Below are 21846 nucleotides of genomic sequence, written 5' to 3'. Positions count from 1 at the left end.
TTCATCTTGGTAATTTCCCCACAGAGTCTGAAATATGAGAGCTTAGTAAAGTGCTGCTAGACAGAGGCATCACTTTGTCAATAAAGTGTTATCTGAAATGTCTGACAGTGCTCTATTTCCCTCTATTATTCTCCTAAAACCAACCTATATTTAACCTTATGCTTACTTTTATATCTTCTGGCAAACACCTCTCAACTCGTTTTTCCTTTAATCTTTTCAAAATTAATTCAAGTGTAGCTTCCTTGGTGGGCTTCTTCTCCTTCTGCACAACCCGCATCTCATCTCCATTTTCTTCCTCCTCTTGGTCAAGAGAGGAACCAAAGCTTTTGGGAAGAGTGTTACTACGTGGACGTGTTTGAGGCATGAATTCCCCATCTGAGCTCTTCTGCTTTGCATCTGAAATAAGAAAAATTACTCAATTCAAACATTTAAAATAAATAACACATTCCTTTATTTGCAGCTAAAACCATAACAATCTGCATAAGCAAAGTTTCTCTTCTAATGAACTAAGAAAAAAAAAAAAAAGCTACAAAAATAATTTTGATTTTTGAATAGTTCAGAATCTAGAAACATTTTTACTGTCCTGTGGTAATTTGTGTCTGTAGAGAAACAAACTGTAGCATCCCTTACCTTTGATTTGCTTTCTCAATTTGGTAAGCTCAGTCATCCATTTTAAAACTTTTGGATTGGCTGCAATATCACTATAGGAGGGCTGAAAAGTAATACAAAACAAACTACATTTTACAAAAAGCAACCTAGAGATTGTTTATAAATATTTCTTTCAAGATTTGGTAATATTTATTATAGCAAATGTACTGAGGAACATGAATGCTCCTCTTAGCAGCAGATCAGATCTCACTGCTAATACAATGCACAATGCTTGTGAAAAAAACAAACCTTGAAACAAAGCAGCAGAAGTTGAGCCAGAGAGTGGTTAAGATAATTCTATCTTTCAATGTGCCTCATCTGACATCCCCTGCAGTCTCACTGCATTAATGTCATTGCCCTTCTCTGAGCTCAGGCCTTTAGGTCTGTTTGCTAGTGCTGCTGTTTACTGTTGTAGGCAACAGCGTGCAACAAAACTTTCATCATTTGTGATCCCACAGTGTCACAGTTTAATGCCCAAACCAGGACACACAGTCAGTCATTCAGTGATGCAATACACAAAATAACTTAGCTCTACCATGCATTTATCCTGAGCAAAGGCAGAAGTGGTAACTTACCTTACTGTTTTTCTCTTTTTCAAATTGTTCCTCAAATTGCTTTATTTTTTTCTGTAATTTCTTGACAAGCTGATAAGGTGTCTTGTCTTCCCTTTTGTCATCTTTTGAGCTAAAGGATGCTCTTCGTGTTCTGCATTAAAAACATTTATATGTCATTTAATTGAACAAGTGCAAGCAACTTGTAAATTTGAGTAACAGATCACCAGTTTCAATTTTTTTTTCTCCAGTTCATAATCAATTCTTTTCAGGTTTTCAGTTAGAGCTATTCACTTACTAAATCAAAAGATTTTGATCTGCTGACTTCAAAATGTGATGGTTTTTTCCTCTCTAATTTCAGTAATACTCCTAACTGAAAAAACAGCATTTGAAATGCAAGTGTAATAAACTAATATACTGTTCATTACATTGCTATTAGAACTGCTCAGATTTTTCTGGTGTCCAGGCTACTTATTGAAGTTACTGGATACTCAGTACTTCTTGAAATACTGGGCACACAATAAAGCCCAATTAGAAGCAACCACTGAACAATCTTTGATAATAAGATAGTTCCCCTTACCTGTGTTAGGCAAGTTATTAGATACTGATGTAAAAAACATCTACAATATCTAATCTGAAGGCCTTACTAAGGTATTTCTAGAAGATGAGATTCTGGGTTTGAATAGTATTTTGCAGTTGTTCAGCTCCTTGTTATTTGCTGCTTCTGAAAAGCCTTCTGATTTAATGAGAATTTTCTGGTACACAGGGTGCCTGAACAATCTCCTAGCAGAGTCAGGGACGTCTACATAGTTCAAGTTATTAGAAATACTAATCTAATAATCTACTAGTACAAATCCTTATTAGTTTCAGGATGAGAACATCCTGCAATCAGTACTATTGCAATCAGTACTTCACTGCAGGTCAGTCTTCTGCATCATTTTAATAGTTCTTACCAACTATCTTCTACAGCTAACTAGAGAAAACCTGGGCAAGCATCTTTTTCAATCCACTTTATGGATTCTCAGACAGAGAATTGAAGACTCTAAACTTCATTTTTCCTGTTTGAGATTTTTCTCATTTTTATGGGATTATTTCTACCTAAAAAGCACAGTCATTCTTAAATTCTCTTTCATAATAACAGCAGTACCCTGTACAGGACATGGGTTATTTACAGTTTTAGAGTCACGCTCCCCAGGTGTCACACTTGGAGCTTGTTTATTTACACCTCTCCTTTCATACACAGGTTTGATGGGCTCACTCCTCTGAATCTGCAGTAGCAGAGCTGTATTAGGAGCCCTAATGAAGGCCTTCCACAGTCCAGATGAAGAACTTTGCCAACCTGCACACTTCAGTTGCAATGGTTTGTATAAACTGGCTCTCTGTACTGGAAATGATTAACATGGCACACAAAACAAATGCAAAATCGTGCAACATGAAAAGAGAAATTCATGCTACTGGAGATAAATAAAAGCAAACCAAACCCAAAAAACAAACAACCAAACTTTCATTAAAATCCCAGACCAGCAGTCCAGTAAAAACTGGTAAACACAGGATATAAATACCATCTTCAGCCCAGGAAGTGCCAAGTACAGCAGGTTGTCAGAAGCCCTCATCAAATGCCAGGGAAATCTGTGCAAGCTTGCCCTATTTTTATCCTCTCTCCCTCAACATCTGCCAGTGGTCACTTTGAGAGTCAGTATCACCCCAGGTGAACCTCTGCTCTGACTCACTATGGCAGCTTCTAGATGAACATCCAAATGTCCACATAGTGGTACACTTGACCTTGGTCTTCAATCACTTCATATCATGAAAACCCATAAAGTTGCTGTATTCAACAGCTGTGTTTTCATACTGACAGCTATCACTCCCATCCTAACAGCCACCTAATTGCATTCAGATACATACCTAAGGAAAGAAAGTGCTTTGGATGAAGAATCCAATGTTTCTGGATCATGTAAGAAACGTTGGCTTTGCCCAAAATCCAAACTCCGATGTGACAATATGGGATGACAGTCCTCTTCCAAGGGATGGTTAGTCATCCTTCCAGCCTGTGGGGAAAGCTGAGCTTCTCCAGATTCACTGTCCTCCTGCCAAGATTTGAAAGCAGGAAATGGATCTAGAAGATAAAAAAGGGAAGCAAAATGGTACTTTTCTGTTAACAGAATTCTAAACTGGAGGCAAAAGGCAACAAAAATGGGTACTCAATGCTTAGTCTTGTATGCTATAAAGGATGTGGTGTCGTACACAAAGTGAATAAAAACATTGAAATACATCAGAGCTACAAATTCTGTCATGTAACAATTGAAAGAAAAAGGTACTGAAATGAGGTATGCACACTAGGATCCCTTTTTCAAAGTGTCTCTTGGGAGTATGCATTTCTGAACAGTTCAACAGTGTAAAAGAGCCTATTTACTTATCAGAAATCCAAAGTTGGAAGAATATATTTATTGGCTGTTGCAATATTTTGCTGTGGAAATTAATTTTTATACCTTAAGCATGTACTCTGAAAGACTGTCCTCTTGGTTTTGAAGAAGGTAAGCTTGACAATACCTCTTTAGGTACAATGCCCATTTGCTAAAGTCTTTATAAAGGAGTGTTGTTGGGTTTTTAAATTTAAATCCATCTTGACACCACTGAGAAAAAGAGATTTCTTAATTTGTGGAAGCTGATTTTCTTAAGGCAGGAGATTCCAAAACAATCATTTTTAAAAAATCCTTGTAAAAGCTTAGTTGCTTACATCCCTTAAAATTCTCAGGTATGATTTCCTTGCTGTCTAACAAAAAGCTGATATTGCCTTTAAAGCACTTAAATTTAAAAACCCACCCCCCTTTTCTTTTCAGACAGTTGCCTGGATTTTCCAGTTCAAATCAGAAATTTGAAAACTGGGTTCAAAGTGTGCAGAACAACAATAAAACCCACAAAGTAATCTTCAAAAAAGCAACCCTTGTACCTGCTTTCCATTGTACATTCACTAAGTCTTATTGGGATTTTTCGTTTCGTTTTTAAGCTGTGATCTTGCCTGTTTACACAGGACAAGATACAAGAAGAGGGCCTTTTAGGAAAAAAGCAAACAAAAAAAAAAAACTGCAGATCAGAACACTCCCAAGATATAAGGGACAGCAGGTGAAGGGTTAGTTAGAAAGCAAACCATAAACTATCAAAAGGCAGATAACTGAACGTATGGCGAACCATACTTACCCTCCCCTTCTCTCTGCAGATGCATTGTTTTGAAATCAATGAGGGGAAAAGTGATAGGGCATGGCGCTAATAAAATGAAAAAGAATGGCAAAAATACTAAGGTGAACACACAGCACAGTCAGAACAAACTATACATAACATGTAAAGCAGGAAGATAACAGTATCAGGGAAAAATATCCCATTTTTTGGGCCAGGTCCTGAGCACTCTCAGCTTCCAAAGAATTTCAATGGCAGGTAAGGATGCTCAGTCCTTAGCAAATTGGAACTTTTTACTGAAAAGATTTACAAGGAACTGATATAGGAATAGTAAAGACTTATTTTAGTTTAATAAGAGTCTCATGCATCCTCACGTTAACAAAAGACAGGTACTAAATATGTTTTTGCTCACAGCTTGTAAATAATAGAGATGGTGGTGATTTCCAAAAAGCAGGGGAAATGAAGAAAAAATACTCAGAAATACAGATTAACTGATCTGTATTTTTGCCTTAAGACAGCAAGCATTTGATGTGCCTTTTCAAGAACTCTGCTGGTTACAGGCCTTGAAGTTTTCTATTACATAGGCTTTAATAACCCAAATCTTATAAATTGCTTTGGAAATGTATTTATTTCTTTACAATGCAAATCTCCTTTGGTGGAAAGGTACAAGGCCTTGCAGTGCCTTGAATGGCTAAGATCACAATAACCATTCTAAACAGGACTGGAAAATAGCCAAAATTAAAATACTTCTCAGTGAAACAACACTTCTTGCAACATATCATCATTTCACTACCAAAAAGCTTGTAATATGCATTTACACAAAGATATGCTACTTTTGTTTTACAGTAAGGGTCATAAAATTATTGAGGTAAGTAAAACCAAAGCAACTTTTACAAGCAGATTTAAGGAAATAATGAAAATGGAAGCCACAAACCTCTGAGAATACTTATTAAATCAGAATAACAGAAATAGAGGATGCAACAAAATGCAATGTGCAAGGAAGCAATTAATGTAAATAAAACACTGAGAACATAAGCAGGTTTTTTTATTATTTGCTTGTTTGCTAATCTTTAGACAAAGTTATTAACTTGGGACACAAGAATGAGAACCTGGACTCGGTGTCTTCAGATGCCTGCAAATCAATGTCCTTAGGACATGATTTACTCTGAATGTACAGTTGCTAGGGCTCAAGAATGTCAACCAGCAAATAATTCACAAATCCAAGTAAGCCAATCAAGAGTTTCAAACCTCATCACATGTAAAAGGGTTTAAAAGGGTGGATTAATGCAGGCAACTCATTTGGAAAACAGAGACACTGGTGACAAATTAACAGTAAATTATCACCTTTTGAGCTTCAGAACAATGCTTTATGTGCTAACATGCTACAGCTATAAGCTGCACTGTTAATTCCATACATCCCAGGTACATTTCACTAATTTTAGTATTTACAACACAGCATCCAGAAGTTAAGAGCAATCATTCTTTGTTACCAGCATCTGACAAACATCTAACCATGCCACAAGCATTCCAAAGGGTAGCTGTCACTGAACAGCCTGTTCACCCCTGCCTACTAAAATCTTTACTGCATCTATCAAGTTGTATTTGCAGGATTTTAAAATTGGAAACAAGTGGACTGTGGCCATTGAGTTGTCAGTGACAGTTCACAGTATTCTAGCAAACTGTATCACTTGCATTTTTTAACGTGTGATGATTCAGAATATCAACACTAGGCAGAGGAAAAAGGATATAAGAACACATAAAAAGATAAGTACTTTGAAAAGAAGATACTGATAAGAGGGGTTTCCTCTGGTTACAAAGGGGTTATGCTATTAGAAAACTGAAATAGTCTCACAGTTATTACCAGACAATTTAGCAATAAAAGTCAATCGAGTCACAAGCTTATGGGCTGGCTAAACCTGGAAGGCCATGAAGAATAGGATTACAAATATAACAAACCCTGTCTCAGAGAGAATTGTGTTTTAAACATTTTGCTGTTCCTAAAATCCGAACAATGGAGGGAGAATGGGTACAGAAATAATATCCACCTGCTGCTGTTAACTTTTATTTGAAAATCTAAAGCCATTTCAAGTAGTCTAACAACATGGAAACCAACATGTGACATTCCTGATGTTTAAAACAAGACAACTAATAGGTTTTTCAAAATAATTGAAATATAAATTGTTGTGTTTAGTAGCTTAAATAAAATAAAACAACAAAACAAAACCACATGAATATTAACTATGTCATCATCATATATGTAATCAGAGAAAAGTGCTTTCAAGGCCTCACATGGGAGACTCAAGAGTTGTGGGAATTGTAAGCCACTTAAAAAAGAAGACAAAACACAAGCCTCTGCTATAAAACAGGCTTTTCTGCTTTCTTTAGTTGCTCCTTTGACTATTTTTTTCTTTACAGCTTTTAAAGGCCCTTATTTAAATTGCAGATATTTCTGAAATAAGATGGGACCTACATCATGACTTGGTCAACCTTACCATGTGTGTAGGAACATTTTATTCCTATTGAACTAAAAAAGAAGTTGTTAGCTGCCTCTACTTTGTTCAGTGTTCTACTCATCATTACTAACTAACTATATTGTGAGCTGAAGGGTGAAAATTACCTTCCCATTTGTCTCCATCAGATACATTCTTCAGATCTAGTCGTGGTACTTGGACACTCAGAGCTTCCTCAGTAACATTAACGCTGCCATCTTCTGACACCTCTGAATCAGTATTTGCATTCAGATCACAAGTCTTGCTACTTGAATCCTGTATTTAAATAACATAACAGGCCATGTTTATTATTATTATTTAGCAACTGGAAATCAGGTACCTCATCAGTGCTGGTTACAGCACTTCTGGAAATTTTATGTGGAAAAAAAACAAACAAAAAAACCCCAAAACATTATTCTTTCCTAACTCAATTATTTGCATTACAAAGCATTCCTTACACAAGATGTGTAACTTTGGTCTGCTGCCAAAAGCTCCTCTGAAGCTGAGAGGATGAGCTCTGAGAGGTTTTGCAAACCTTGCAGCAGGCCAACCAACACAGCATTTTAAAAGATAAATGTATTGGTTTTCTTTGTATCTGTACTGCATGTGAATTTCTAAGATGCTGTGTATCTGTATACAAATGAAATTATAACCTTACCAGAAATATCTCTGAAGATATTTTATCATTGCCACCAAGCAATATACTATTTTGCCTAAAAAGAAGAAACAGATGTAATTATTTTAAAGATAAAATCTTAATGGCCAGTAAATACCACACCTTCCCCCCTTTCTTCTTGCATACTCTAGTCCAGTTTTAGCAGATATGTAATGGATTTCTTTAAAGTGATAATTAAAATTCTGGGGAGCAAAAGTTACATTTATGGGGGGCTTTTCCCCTCCTCTTTGTTCTCCATACCAAATTTCAAGCTGAAGCATGTAAACAACTCCACTTAAATCAAGTTAAGCAAAAAACCAGCTCAGATCTTTTATTCTCAAATGACAAGTAAATATTTTAAAACTCAAACTGAAATTTCAATCAATGCTGAACTTGAACTGCAAATTAACTTAGAAGTCTCCTGCTTAGTCATTATTAGCAGCATTAATTCTTCAGTCCTTCAAAGCAATATAATATGTCAAAATATTTTCAAAGAAAATAACTTCTTCTATTTATATTGCCTAGAACATAGGATTGTTCATGAAAAATCAAGCCCAAAACAGTATATATTATATAGGATTATATTGTATTTATTTTGTTACATTGTATTGTATTTGTTTGTATTTATTATATTGTATTTTTTTCCTCTTTCAAGTGCATGCATCTTTATATCATGAGCACAAAAGGTAACTCCATCTTCTGTTTTCACATGTGGAAAGTTTTATGTTTCACCTCCCTTATGCTATACTGCATTTCACAAATCACCAGTTTGATAGTTTTACTTTTCAGAACTCAAGTTACACATTCTGCCATGTAGACTTAAAGAAAGCAAACCAACAATACATACCTTTCACTATTTTCTCCATCAACATCTACATCTTTATCACATGGTTTCAATAATACGTCTGCAGTCTGTTGGTAAAAAATATTTAGGAATATTTAGGAAATATTTAGAAAAATATTTAGGAGTATTTGGGAATAGCATTCTCAGCTGGAAACATTTCTGTAATCATCACTAACCACAAAAACCCCTCAAAACTAAAAGTACAGTTTTTTGTGTGGGGGTGGAATTTGTACTTTTTAACCATGCAGTATTTTTACACTTAAAGTAAAGGCAGTAACCAGGTGTTCTAATAATTGGAAGACAAAATTACTTTCCAACTTCAGGAAAACAATTTTTTTTTTAAATTTCTTTCAACTATTAACACCAACAGTTCTACTGCAAGTTGTTAATCATAGCACAAAGTCTGAAGCAACTAAAATTATGGCAGTAAGTATACCCTAGTCCTGAAAATAACTAGTTGCATGTAGACTTATGCTCAGCATATATGAAATGAAACAAGTCTGACAGACTTGCTAAAAGAAGCTACTAATCCCTGTTACTAAATAAAGCAGCAAGAGAACGGGAAAGGGATGAAGAAATGCTGGCATGTCAATGACACCATCTCACAAAATGAGTTCAGATGAATATACAGCACCATTTTGTTCACTAAAAGTTGGCACAAGACTTGACTACTTTAAGCATTTATGCCACAGCTGAGTACTTGATTCTTAAAAGTTTCTCATTTGGGAGCATATAAGAAATTTGAAATATAAAATATGTTAGAATTAGAGATTACATCTGGTTTCAGACTTAAGGTTCTCCTAAACACCTGTGTATAAAATAAAGGTACCTGGAGAGTTCAAACAATGACTGGTATTACACTGCTGACAGTAGTACCCTTATCAGACAAAACTCCATTATCCTGTTTATATTATTTCAGTCCTCAACTAACAAATTGCAACTCGAGGAAACAATTTTTAATTACAGTGCATTTGTCATGCTCTGAGAGATAATTTCCACCCCGGAGATGAGCTGTGCAAGTTTTGCATAGCCACACTTATTGTAGTTGAGGAAACAGCTGCTCCTGTTTCCATTTCAGACCCAGAGGAGAGCTCACATGCACATATTTCCTCTCCTACAACCCTAAATGCCCTTCTCAAACTCCTTTCACACAGGAGGGCTGTTGTGGGCTATGCTACAATCACAGATTCAAATCTGCTCCACAGGAAGCATTTTACTAACACAGATGCTATTCTAAGTGGTGCTCTGCTTGCTGACACACTGACTTACCTGAGCAGAAGGAAGGGCTGGTACCTGTGAAAGATCAACAGAAAAACATTAGTCAGAGCCCAAACAAGTTGTACCCAACTACACAGATTTTTTTCTGTGCATCTCTACAAACTGCACAGCAGAGAATTAACTGCACAGAGCAACAACAACGTGTAAGGCTGCATCAGAGCTATTTGGAAAACTTGGATCTCTAAACCACGTTGGTATCATCACAGCAATTCATGATTATCATAGGCAGGAGGCTCTTCCTCTCACCTGAACGCTTTCTTCTTCCTCAGTTACAGTATCATGTTTTATAAGTTCACTGTCTAAATCAGTGCAAACCAATACTTCAGAGCAGCCTCCTGTGTTCTCACTGTTACCAGTGTCATTATCTTCAATAACATCATTCCTACAAAGATGAACAGAAAGATATCAGCAACCCAGTTCTACCATTACAAGAAGAAAACAAAACAAAACAAACAAAACCCTACACTTTTTTTCCTTAAAGAGTATCAAACACCAGGCTTTTTTCAAGAAAATTATTCTGACCAAAGATACTGGTAATATCTACAATTTCAACCACCAGTAGACAAATTTAATTGTTTATGTAGTTTATATAGAATTCTGAGGTTTTCCACAACAGTATGTGATTGATATATTAAGATGCATTTACTGGATTCTTTCATTAATGACCAGACATACATCCCCCACTTACTATGATGACCTAAAGAACAGAAGTGCCAAAAGCCAGAATAAAAGCCACTGGAAGTACCACGACTCAGTGAAGTGGCTACATGACTCTCAATATAGAAGCCAGTTAGTTTGGAGCTACTACCACTAATCTGCCTCCTCCAATGACAAAAATCCCATTATTTCTATCATTTAATCTTCTTAGAATGCAACTCAAGGCTTGCAAGAGTACAGCCAGATTAAAGCTTATACCATGTTTATGTCCATATATTCTTTAGATACCAGCATCCCTGTTACCACATAATTCTGTAATTCATTACAAGCTTTTGACTTTCTTGCTTTCCTCCTCTTCACTCACAAAGAATTCCAAACTATTTTTCAAGATACTCCTCCTTCTATCAGATACACAAATACTAAAGAGGATGGATCAGAATTTAACATTTTAACTCTCTTAACTCCAACAACTATTTTAAGTTAGTTGTAAGAAATTCATCCTGGATCACTGCAATTTTTAGTTATTCAATTAATATCTGCCTCATGCACAGTCTGTTGGAGTCACTATTTTAAAAGACCCAGATAACCTCTTTCAAGAACACTATCATGTATCCTCTCTTATGGTTAATCCACAGTGGAATGATGATGAGAAACATCTGAAATAGTCACTGTGCCAGAGTATATCAGTTTCAAACCTACAGTGACAGTACTTCCAGCCTCTGCTTCTGTGAAGTCAGACAGCTTTTACAGCACTGACGCTGTGAGTGAAGGAACTCAGCTACAAGAGCTCTTTCAGGTGACTACCCACTTAGAAATTACTTCAGTCTCTAACATTAAAACTCAGTTTTAATTTATCATTACCAGCAATGATTGCTACTTCTGTGATGAGCTGCTAACTTCTGTGCAATCTCTTGTCACAGATAAAACTCCTTAAAATAGTAAAGATTAAAAAATTTAGAAAACAGCATTCAAGTCTCTGAATACTTCATGTGTTACAGACTGAAGAACAAAGGAATTCAGGTACTCAAGTTCTATTTAACCACACATTTTTGGAGTCTGGGTGTTACTCATGAGCTTCTCAATGCTCCCATCACTGGACTCATAACACAGCAAGATTTATAGTAAAAGAAACCATTGATCCAATGAAGCTGAAACTGTGTAAATAGACCCACAGTGCTCATTTTATCCATTTTTAGCTGTTTTGTTGATACTGGCAGACAGAGCATTAAAATAGCTATACTGATAAGGAAAGATAGGGTAAAGAAAATGAAACAGCACCTACAATATCCTTCATATGGTAAAACTGTGTTGTAACTAACATCAATGAGATAACAATGAAAGCGCTGGGCTAAGTTTAAGTTCTTGTGCTACTTGCACAGAATTCAGCAGTGATGGAGTTATACTTCACAACATTTTCAGCTGTAAGGTAGATTTAAAATATTTCATCCAGGAGCTGTTGATTGCTGACAACTGAAGAAGCCAATTTGGTTTAAAATATGTGATAAGTTAAAATTAGTAACAGAAATCACAACTTTTGCTCTGGGTTGAGGTGAGGGATTGGGATTAGTTTGCTTTGGAAGAGTTAAGATATGAGATCTTATGGAATTCATTACAGATACAACAAAATCTTACTGGTTGTTAGATCCTTCCTCATCCCCACTGGGAGTTTTTTCTTCATTGTTACAGCCCAGTCTGTGTTGCTGTATATGTTTCAGATCATTATCTAAGCTGCTCTGCAGGTCAAAAAGGTGCTGTTCCACAGCTGCTCTTATTGTTCTTTCTAAAATACTAAAAACAAAGACAGAAAATGCACAATAAGAACTCTTCTTTTGCATTGATCAACCATGCAGAAAGACTGGGATAACAAAACTTACACATGACAGAGACCCTAAGCCTACTTGATGGAAGACACAGGAGATACCCGAAGACAAAACAGACACTGTTGAGTGTTTCTTAGGCAGCACATACAAAATAAGAAATTAGACTTATAAATTTTTTCCTGTAAATATCTTAAAATATATTATCCCATTTTTAACTCTGGAGCTCTGGGTTTACTTTTCCTCCACATCATAATTTTAAAGTCAAACACAAAGTGTTCTGGAATTGAGATACTATCATACTGTGTTCTCATGCTCCTGCAGTCAACAACACTGACACACATCAGGTTTTTCCTGCATTACTGTTAAATGCCATAAGTGACAAACTTCACACTAGAATATGTTTGCTTGTAACTGTAATCAATAAATCTCCTGCATTTCTGCTTCCTGAAAGAAGACAGTTTCTACACATGTTCTAGTACCAGCACAATTCAAATATTTTCATTATACTTACTCTGCAGAAGCTGGCAAGATACTTATGGGAGAGATATGAGCACTGCAACAGAGAAGAAATAAGTTACTGTAATGCAAAAACTTAATCACACCAAATAACTCTTGAAGTCAAGGGAAAGCCACTTAGAAAAGACTTTAAAGCTGCATATAAATAGTAAAAGTAGAATAAATTTACAGCAAAAAAAATTACAGCAAAAGTCCATTTGCAGGCCCCTTGCTAGATAGATGAAGAAATCTTATAGGATCCCATCATAAGCCAGAAAGTTACAGATTTCCATCTCTCAGGAGCACTACTCAGTAGATAAGGAAGCCCAAGGTGCTCAGATGTACAGCCTTTCCCATGGGAAATACTTACCACTTGTCTCCAAAGACTTCCTGACACCGTGCTTAAGAATGCAGATTTTACCCTTGCTGCCTAAGGCAAATTCCAAATTACACTGCTTTCTTCCCCAGCTGCAATTCAGAGAGGTTCTTCCCTGCCTGTCAGACTGCTGTGTGATATTACCCTGCAGTGTTCAACAGATCCACAACATTCTCCATGAACAGCTACTTCTCAAGTGCAAGGCAGGTACCCTCAGAGGTTTTGAGACCTGAGCTAACTATTTGCAAAGCAGTTGGAAATCTCCTAGCACAAGCCACTTCCACCCTGGGAGGTAGAAGGGTGGGAATCAGTGTAACTAAAAGAGCCACATTTAAGTAAATTAACTTGTGTGTCCTCTCTGTTTTGCATTATTACCAAAATTCTGTAACTGTAAATGGAATACTTCATTTTTAGACAAAGTACATATGCCTAGAATGAAATAAATGAAGAAAACTATTGTAAGCAGCAGTGAGCTGCAACTTATATCTTATTCAGGAAATAATTATATTAACCTCATTTCAACTAGGAGGGAGGAAGAACTTTTATTCCTATTAGATATAACTAAGCTCAGAAAGCTCAAAAACATTTTGGTCTACTCTTTAACATGCAACAATGCTGCTGAAAGCCCAAGTTGATTTAAATACTATTTTTATGAATTCATGTATCTAGCCCCAAAATACAAGTGGCCTTGCTACTCCACTGGAGAACCAAACAGGTACCACCTCTGCCAGACCTCTGGCCAAAACCAGTATTTCCTGACAGTCTCTCTGCTTACACAAGAGTAGTTATAATGCAGCAAGGAATATCTTGGTTAGACCTGCTCAAGTTTATTAGTAGTTACACCACCAGAGAGATAAGATAATTGGACCACCTCAAGCAGACTTTTTATTTTCTTCCTCTAAGCAGATAAAACACAAGCAATAAAGGACTTCCATTAAACACTAGCTGATAAGGAAAGTGGTTACAGTATTTATTTAAAATAACTATGCCCTTTTGCTTTGGACAGCTGGTACTGGGCAACAGCAAAGTGCAGTGTATTTAAATGCCACCATGTAACAACTGAACAGGTACGTGCCCACAGAAATTTAATTTCTTTATTTTTATTTTGAATCAAGATCATAAAATGATTTGTGGACTTGTCTGCCTATGTGAAAAAACAAAGTAGACCTACTCCAAATGGTTTGACTAACAGATGGCTCTAAACCACTACTTCAAAACAGGCATTGCTACACAGCTTTGGAAAACCAAAACACCTGGTTGTAGAAGCCAGATCTTGTAGCCACTAAATTCTAAGCTGCTGAATCAAACAGCTGTGTGTTAATACACCAGCATTTCAGTTTTTTATTTCAAACAAAGAAATGGTAAGAAAAAGTTCTCACCTTGAAATATTTACATTCCATTGATATTTTTGTGCACAGAAGTTCAAGCAAGTTTTCTGATAAACACATTTTGTTTTGACAATACTTGAAATAAAACAAATGGAGACAAGAAGCTGCAAATAAGTGCAGCTTTGTGGATAAAACAGATGTACAAGAATCTAAGCAAAAAACCCAGCAAGATTTCAAAACACAAAAATGTAGCTTTAAGTATCTGATCTCTGATTTTCAGTCAGCTCTACAAAAGGTGCATTATAATAAGTCTGCTTACACTATAAAATACTAATTCATAACTGTATACATTAAAATTAATTTACTCTTAAAACACAGTCACTCCTAGGACAAACAGGGGGGAAGGGCAATTGAAGCACAGAACACTGCAACACTCAACTGTAAAAGCAAAAATCAGTCAAGGGCACAAGTACAAACACTATCTATAAAAAAGTGTGATGACCTCGAATCTTTTTATTCTACCCCTTGAGACCATGAAGAACTGTGTCAAGAGTGGAGAGAATCAAATTTATCTCCAAAGAATCCAAAAGATTTCAGACAGATCCAAAACAAAATTTTCCATCCTACTGAGTAACCTTCAGCTCCCATAGTATCGTTCACCAGTGCTTTATATTAAACACCTTTAGATGCTTTGGGGTTACTCAGCAAAAACTGTGTATAAATCAGCAGTATTGCAAAGCCTGAAGAATCCTCTTACCATGTAAAGAATACCTTATGTCTTGGACTAATCACTTTAGCAACAAAGTACTTATTGGAAGAAATGTGCCAAATAGCTCTTAGCTGAAAACACTTTACAACTTCCAAACCAATGTACCAGAGCTCAAGGAGACTTTCTAAAAGCTGTAATTTATCCTCCTGCCCAGAGCCTTCACGCAGCATGACACAGCAAGAACACAGAAAGGTAAACATCTTCCATAATGCTCACTCACTCCTGAGAAACCCCTTAGCACTGTCTCCCTATACTCATAAAAAGTCTGAGTAAAAACATAACTTAAATTAGAAAAATACATGAAGGAGCAATAAAACATTTCTAAGTTTTTCTTCATAATTTACTGACTGTACACAGATTCATATTAAACAAAATCACTTCTGACATTTCACCATATCCCCCAAACACATTTCATCTCACACAATTTTCAAGTTAGAGAGTCTTATTTACAATCCTATCAAAGCAATATTTTCCTTTCATATAATTACCTGTGCAGCAAAACTTTGTAGGCCATTCTGATTATTTTTGCTATCCCAAATGAGCACTTCATGTAAAAATGCTTCATTGGAAAAATAACAAAGCGTGCTGCAGGCTGCTGGTTATGCATAGTGCTTGCTGGAATTCAAAGGCTGCTTGTCAGACAGTACTTCTGGAGTGCTGCACTAAACCCTGCAGTCTAAATAGAAATAGACTGCAACATGAGGTCACTCCTGACAATAAGCTGCCCAATCAACACTTGAAAGCTCTCCTAACATGTTGATCACAGATTTTCTAGGACAGATGTAGGGACAAGTATCTGGATGTCAAAGGGAGCACTAAAACAGTAATATATTTCCTAGCAATTCAGGCAGTTGTTGCACTTGATCAGCCTTACCAGAAATGCATTTTGTCTTGCTTGAACATTACTGTCTCTCTCCCAACTAATCAGAGCCAAGGGTTAACAATAATATCAAACAAGCAGCAAGGTGCTTGCCCTTGACATTAACATAGACAAACTGAACTGTTTACAGGACTTAATACTTGTCAAAGCTCATATTTTTCACACATATAATTTTGAAAAGCCCAAAGAACGTATCAAGAGTTGTTTTTTTTTTAATAGGCTTTTAACAGACAATATGTAAGGTGAATTGGAAAAAGTGAAGCAAGAACTGCTTGCCAAAGCACAGTGATGAAAAATTTGGAATAATGACAGAGAAGGATTCCAAAGTGATTATTTCAACAGCATATCTTAAAAGTCAGCTGCAATGCTGAGTCAGTGAAGCTTTCTCAGAAAGTCAGGACACAAAACCTTAAGAGCCCTGATGGAAAGGTTTCTGATGATGGAGAATGTGATGTTTCCTTTACACAGACCATGTCAACTTGTATTCAACAAATGCTCCCTGATTCACTAACAGGCTTAAAGATCACTCAACAGCTTATTTTAGCTACTATTTTCAAGCAGTTACTAAATCAAACTGCATTAATGATTATCTGCATTCTCACCAGATCTCTCCTTAACTCCAAGTCAAATTAATACCATGCAGTGCATCATATGTTTCAAAAAGAACAACCAGAAGCAGCAAAGAAAAAGGTAATCAACAAAATAATAAATAGTCTTTAATGTGCAGAACATTCAACCTCAACATTCTTTTCCTTCTCTTCACAAAGAATTCAAAATATACAAATATTTTGATCCTAAAATCAGACAGCAAGGAGGCAACAAAACCCCAGGTTAAGGAACTGCAAGAATCATGTTTAAGATGTACTTCAAAATGTACTTCTCATCTTTCCTTTATAAGCTGCTGCAGGCCCTGTCTAAAGCCAAACATCTCAATAAACTTGCATTAAAAGACTATTAAATGCATACTATGAAAGCCTTTACATTTGGAAAAATATTTCTAGTATTTATAGTGTTTAAAAGTTTAATAAAGAATACTTTCTAACTCTTTGTAATAATTTTTTCCAAATATTCCCTGCAGTTGTGCTGGTTTTACAGTCCAAATTCCCTTTCTTCTTCTACAGGATTTACAGGCTTCCTTATCCATCCCCACAAATTACGTAAAATGCCAACTGTAATTAAAGCCTATTAATTTTTAATTAACCCTAAACATTGAGTAAAAATGTTTTTCTCTTCAGGCTATCAAATTTAAACTCTGAAACATGTTGAGTTTGTCACTACTGCTGCGATTACACATTCCACAAGGAACTAAATACCTGTGAATATTTAAATTGCTTTAAAACTTGAAGAAGCAACAGTGTTGTAGAAGTTCCAGTTGCAGCAACTTTTTAAATTTAGCACAAAACTAAAATTAAACAGCTCTATTACTGACAAGGCTAATTAACTATTAAAATAATATAAATTAAAACCAATACAGAACAGAATTATGTTTCTCTAATTAGTCTATATTTTACAAATTCTCACAATGAAATAGAAGGAAGAAAGAAGTGGGCAACCAAGCAGCTGAACAGATTTCAACTCAAAAGCCACGTTCTTGACACCACTCAGTCTTAAGCAGTCACTTGTGATTTCCCCTGCATTTCTCTGCTTTTAGTCATGCTTAAAGATTCTTCCTTACCTCTGCCTACAAGTTCTTACATGCAATGCCCATACCTCACACATGCTGCAGAGCTATGTCAACTGTAACACAAGTAAAGCAGCCTTACAGTTATAACTTGTGTACTTACAAGCAAGTAAAACAAACCTGTGTACTACAAGCAAATGACAGTAAACTCTGAAATGGAAACACCATTTTAAGTTAATGCAGATCTTTTATGAGGATTACTCTTTATTAGAAGCTGACTCCCACTTCAATATTACAATTTGCAACTTCTAAATTTGTTCACAGCTCTCTGCCAGCAAAGCCCATCCAAACCGAGTCCAGCTCTTAAGCAGATCAACAACATCCCTCAAGCTTCAGCAGCCATTACACCTCTTCAGACCATGACAGATGTTGGCATTCTAGGCATTTTTCTAGTAAGTTTTTCTAAAAAGCTGTTAACAAATTAAATCGCACCAATGCAGGTAAGGTGTCAGTCATACCACTCCTACATTGATATAACGAAGACACATCAGCTTCTGAGATAAACTTAGTTGGCAGAGTTTAACTAAAGAAGGATCTTCAGGTGTTTTACACATGTATTAAGTCAATCTGCACAGCCACAGGGTACCAGAGCCTTCTCTTCAAGTCAAATCAAGGGGACTTTCTGGACCCTCCAATCAAGTTTATTTTGCAAGGAATCCATTCTACAAAGTCTCACATATAACCTTACAAAATGCCACCTTTGAAGTGCTCCACATTTCTTCCTCCTCCTAGAGGCATTTTTAGAATATCTAAATTTCAACCTAAAAATCATTAATGGTCATTATTACCCTACTTACTCTCCCCACTGCACTTTTGGGCATACACAGTTCCCCTCAGTGGTGCTTTCTCTCTGTAGCATATTTTCAGAAAGTAATCACACCAACAGTCTTCGTAACAATTGTTTATAAAATATATTCTTAAGTACTCAGCTGAGAAAGTACTGTCCTCATTTAACACCAGACCAAACTGAGCATTTAAAGAATAACATAGCAAACAAATTTTCATGGGTTTAGAAACAAATTAGGGTCATGCAAGGACAAGTAGATGCTCATGAGCATGTGACACAAAGGAGTCCTAGGACTTCCCCATGAAAGGGAGTGGTGAAAAGATGGCACAGAATGGGTTTGCATCTACCAATAGTCAGACACTTTTCCTATTTCTGCTGCAAAATTTACTGTTTAAATAACACTTTACAGTTACACTGGAAATGCCCTTATCCCCTTTCTCTCCACAAATCACTATAGTTAATCCAGTCTGAGTTCTACAGGCATTTCTCTTGTGAATTTGGGAACAGTTATTTTATTTTATATTTAACAAGAGCTGCACAGACTTGTAAAGCTTGTTTGTAGATGCCACTACTTGCATAAAAAGTCTGACAGCTTCTTTCTTTCAGACAGAACAGACTATACTCCAAACTTTAAATCCAAACCCCAGGGCAGAAACAAGTTACCTTGTTGATGCTGTAACATTCCTGGGATCTGAGAGACTCCCTGTCATATCTAGATGCACCACAGCTGGCCTTTCAGCAGGTTTCTCTGTTCCATCTTCTGGAAGTTCTTCAGACTGCTCAAGCTTTACATCTTCCTCCTCTTCCAAGAGATCATTTATCTAATAAAAAGATTTATTCACAATTAATGACTTGAAAAGTTCTTTAAAATAGGTGCAAGGAATTAAAAGAGCATGAGAGGCATAAAACCAAAATACTCTCACGTTTTTTATTTTTAAAAAAAACACATTACTCTTCTTTGGAAGACAATATATTCCACAGCATTAAAAAGCAACATAGCCCCTTTGGATTTAAAAAAACAAAAAACAAAAAAGCAGCACTTTGGATGCAATAAAGGAACACAAGCAGAATCCAGAAGTATCAAAATCCTGGCCACACAGACATCACAAGGCACAGAACCAAGGCAAGAAGTGCTTGCTTTGATTTGCAAAGCCCCTCTGTGATTGATTACTGATCTCCCCAGCTTGCAGACCCAAAAAATATAGTGGTAGCAGCTGTCTCAAGAAAACAATACCTGCCACATAAGTATAAAGCAAAACCACTGATCTGAGAAAAACTGAACATTTGGAAGTTTAAAATTACACAGAAGGCAGAGAGGAGGTGTTTATTTTTAAAAGGTATATGATGTGTTATATAGCACTATATGCGGGGTAAGAATGTTTTTATCCCCAATTTTCCCCTCTAATTGCAAGGGAATGGGCCAGTGAACCAAGGACAAGCCCACACACACACACAGCCAGATGCCAGCAGGGCTGCACCCAGAGAAGCCCTTAGGCACTCCAAATGCACCCAACTGGGAGGGAGCAAGACCCAAGAGAAGTGCACTGTTGACATCTGGTGGAGACACCATGAAATTAAAGAAATGTCCCATCAGGCCTTGAACTTAGGGAAAAAACAAAAATAACATCAAAACCACAAACCACATAGACTGTTATGCTTGGGAAACCCTTTTGATAAAATGGCTAGTGTCCCAGAGGCAAGTCAGTCTCAAAGCATGAGAGCACACATCAACTAACAACACTTCCCAACCTCAGATGACAGTCCTCAGCCTCTGGTTGCAGAAGCTACAGCCCAGCTTCACTTAACAACCTCCAGCATACAGCAGGGCTGTATCAGTTCTCAGCACCAGCCAGACTGCAAGCAAGGAGGTGCTAAAAGCTGCAGCACGTTGCTAGAAGAGCCAGCAGAGAAGCTGCTCAATCCAGATCTTGCTGCCCACACTTAGCAGACCAGCACAACAGATAAGGTGCTTACTGCAGGGAAGAGGAAGCAACCACCTGCCCCAGGACTTGCCTGACCTGTCTTGCTAGAGCTGGGACAGCTAGCCTTTAAAAGTTATACATTCCTTGTTACCTCCCTTAGCAATTGCTGGTTATTTACTCTTTTTTCCACTTTAAAGAAAATATAGCATTTCTTAAGACAGCTAAACATAAGAAAACTCAGGCTGTAGCTTTCCTTACTTCTGAGGAAATGAACCTGGCTTTTATACAAAGGTATTCCTTTGCATTACCACTTATATACCACAACTAGTTAGTATTAAAAATAGTTGCCCAAAAAAAAAAAGGTTGTAACATTTTCATTTCCTTAGCAACTCTCCATCTCTACTCATCCCAGTGTGGCAAGGTATTTCCCTTCAACAAGTTCTTGTGAGGAAAGACAGAAGAGTCATAATAGATACTATTACAGGGATAGGTGAATCTAGCAATCACAGAATCCCAGAATAGTTTAGGTTGGAAGGAACATTAAAGATCATTTAGTTTCAACATTCCTGCCATGAGCAGGTTCACCTCTCACTAGACAGGTTGCTCCATGCCCCATCCAACTTGGCCTTGAACACTTCCAGGAAAGGGACAGAATAACTTTGGACAAGCTCTTCCAGTGACTCACTCACCCATAGTAAAGAAATTATTCCTAACATCTAACCTAAGTAACTGTGTGGTTCTGCTTTCACTGCCATTCCTAAAAAGACAATTTAAAAGATACACTATTTATATAATGTAACAGCAGCTGTGTTGGGCTGTTTTTTCAGTTCTTACTTAGGTTCCCACATAGCACAGCTGTACTTACTACAAGGCAACAATTTCACAAGCATGTCTACATTAAGAAAAATGCATTGATTTTGTCAGTTTGAACAAAAAACCCAAAAATACTAAAGAAAACTGTATTTCAACATCTTTCATAAATATAAATGTGCATAACAAATACCGGTGATAATATGCTGCCACTTGGAGTGTTCTTACCTGCTCAGTTATTGAGCTTAAATCATTAGTAGATGAAAAATCTTCCTCTTCATTTTCAAAGAATTCATAGTAGTTCTCTAGAAGTCCAGCCATTATTCTGCTAACTATTTCTTGTTCTTTCAGATCCTCCACATCTGTGTAAATGCTGAAGATTTCAACACAGTTTTAGTTCAAAAATCTAAAAAAAAATAAAATCTTTCCACAAAGAACTCCTGTGAATGACTTCTATGACTAAGGACTACACTTCCCACAATTATCCCTAATGCATTCTGAACACAGAAATTTCAGCATACACTGCATTATAACACTTTACACCAGTTTACATTTTAAAGTGATGAAGTAACAACTATTTAGTCAATTAACATTTCATGAGGCCTATTTGAAATTGAAGTACTTTCCCACAGAAAGGAAACCCAGGTGTGTTTATAATTTAAAAGCTCTCTCACTTTATGCA

At 36.5% G+C, this 21846-nt stretch overlaps 1 protein-coding gene across 3 annotated transcripts in view; it reads right to left on the bottom strand.

The window, feature by feature from the left end:
- Positions 1-21846, bottom strand: part of FAM13B (family with sequence similarity 13 member B) — a 45648-nt gene that overhangs the window by 8143 nt on the left and 15659 nt on the right. For 2 of the 3 annotated variants that reach the window (XM_030459470.1, XM_030459472.1), the window contains exons 6-19: positions 21393-21537; positions 19096-19253; positions 12628-12669; positions 11929-12084; positions 9886-10021; positions 9631-9654; positions 8365-8429; positions 7521-7575; positions 6991-7138; positions 4398-4463; positions 3105-3315; positions 1224-1353; positions 631-712; positions 167-396 (exon numbers count right to left, since the gene is read on the bottom strand). In XM_030459470.1, the coding sequence (XP_030315330.1) occupies positions 167-396; positions 631-712; positions 1224-1353; positions 3105-3315; positions 4398-4463; positions 6991-7138; positions 7521-7575; positions 8365-8429; positions 9631-9654; positions 9886-10021; positions 11929-12084; positions 12628-12669; positions 19096-19253; positions 21393-21537 (1648 nt within the window). The remainder of the gene's footprint in view (positions 1-166; positions 397-630; positions 713-1223; positions 1354-3104; positions 3316-4397; positions 4464-6990; positions 7139-7520; positions 7576-8364; positions 8430-9630; positions 9655-9885; positions 10022-11928; positions 12085-12627; positions 12670-19095; positions 19254-21392; positions 21538-21846) is intronic. The other variant, XM_030459471.1, reaches the window with a different exon arrangement.

This window comes from Calypte anna, chromosome 13, assembly GCF_003957555.1.
Source record: "Calypte anna isolate BGI_N300 chromosome 13, bCalAnn1_v1.p, whole genome shotgun sequence".
NCBI classification, from domain to species: domain Eukaryota; kingdom Metazoa; phylum Chordata; class Aves; order Apodiformes; family Trochilidae; genus Calypte; species Calypte anna.
Note: the sequence above shows the minus strand (reverse complement) of the source record. Positions and strands in the feature narration are given on the sequence as shown.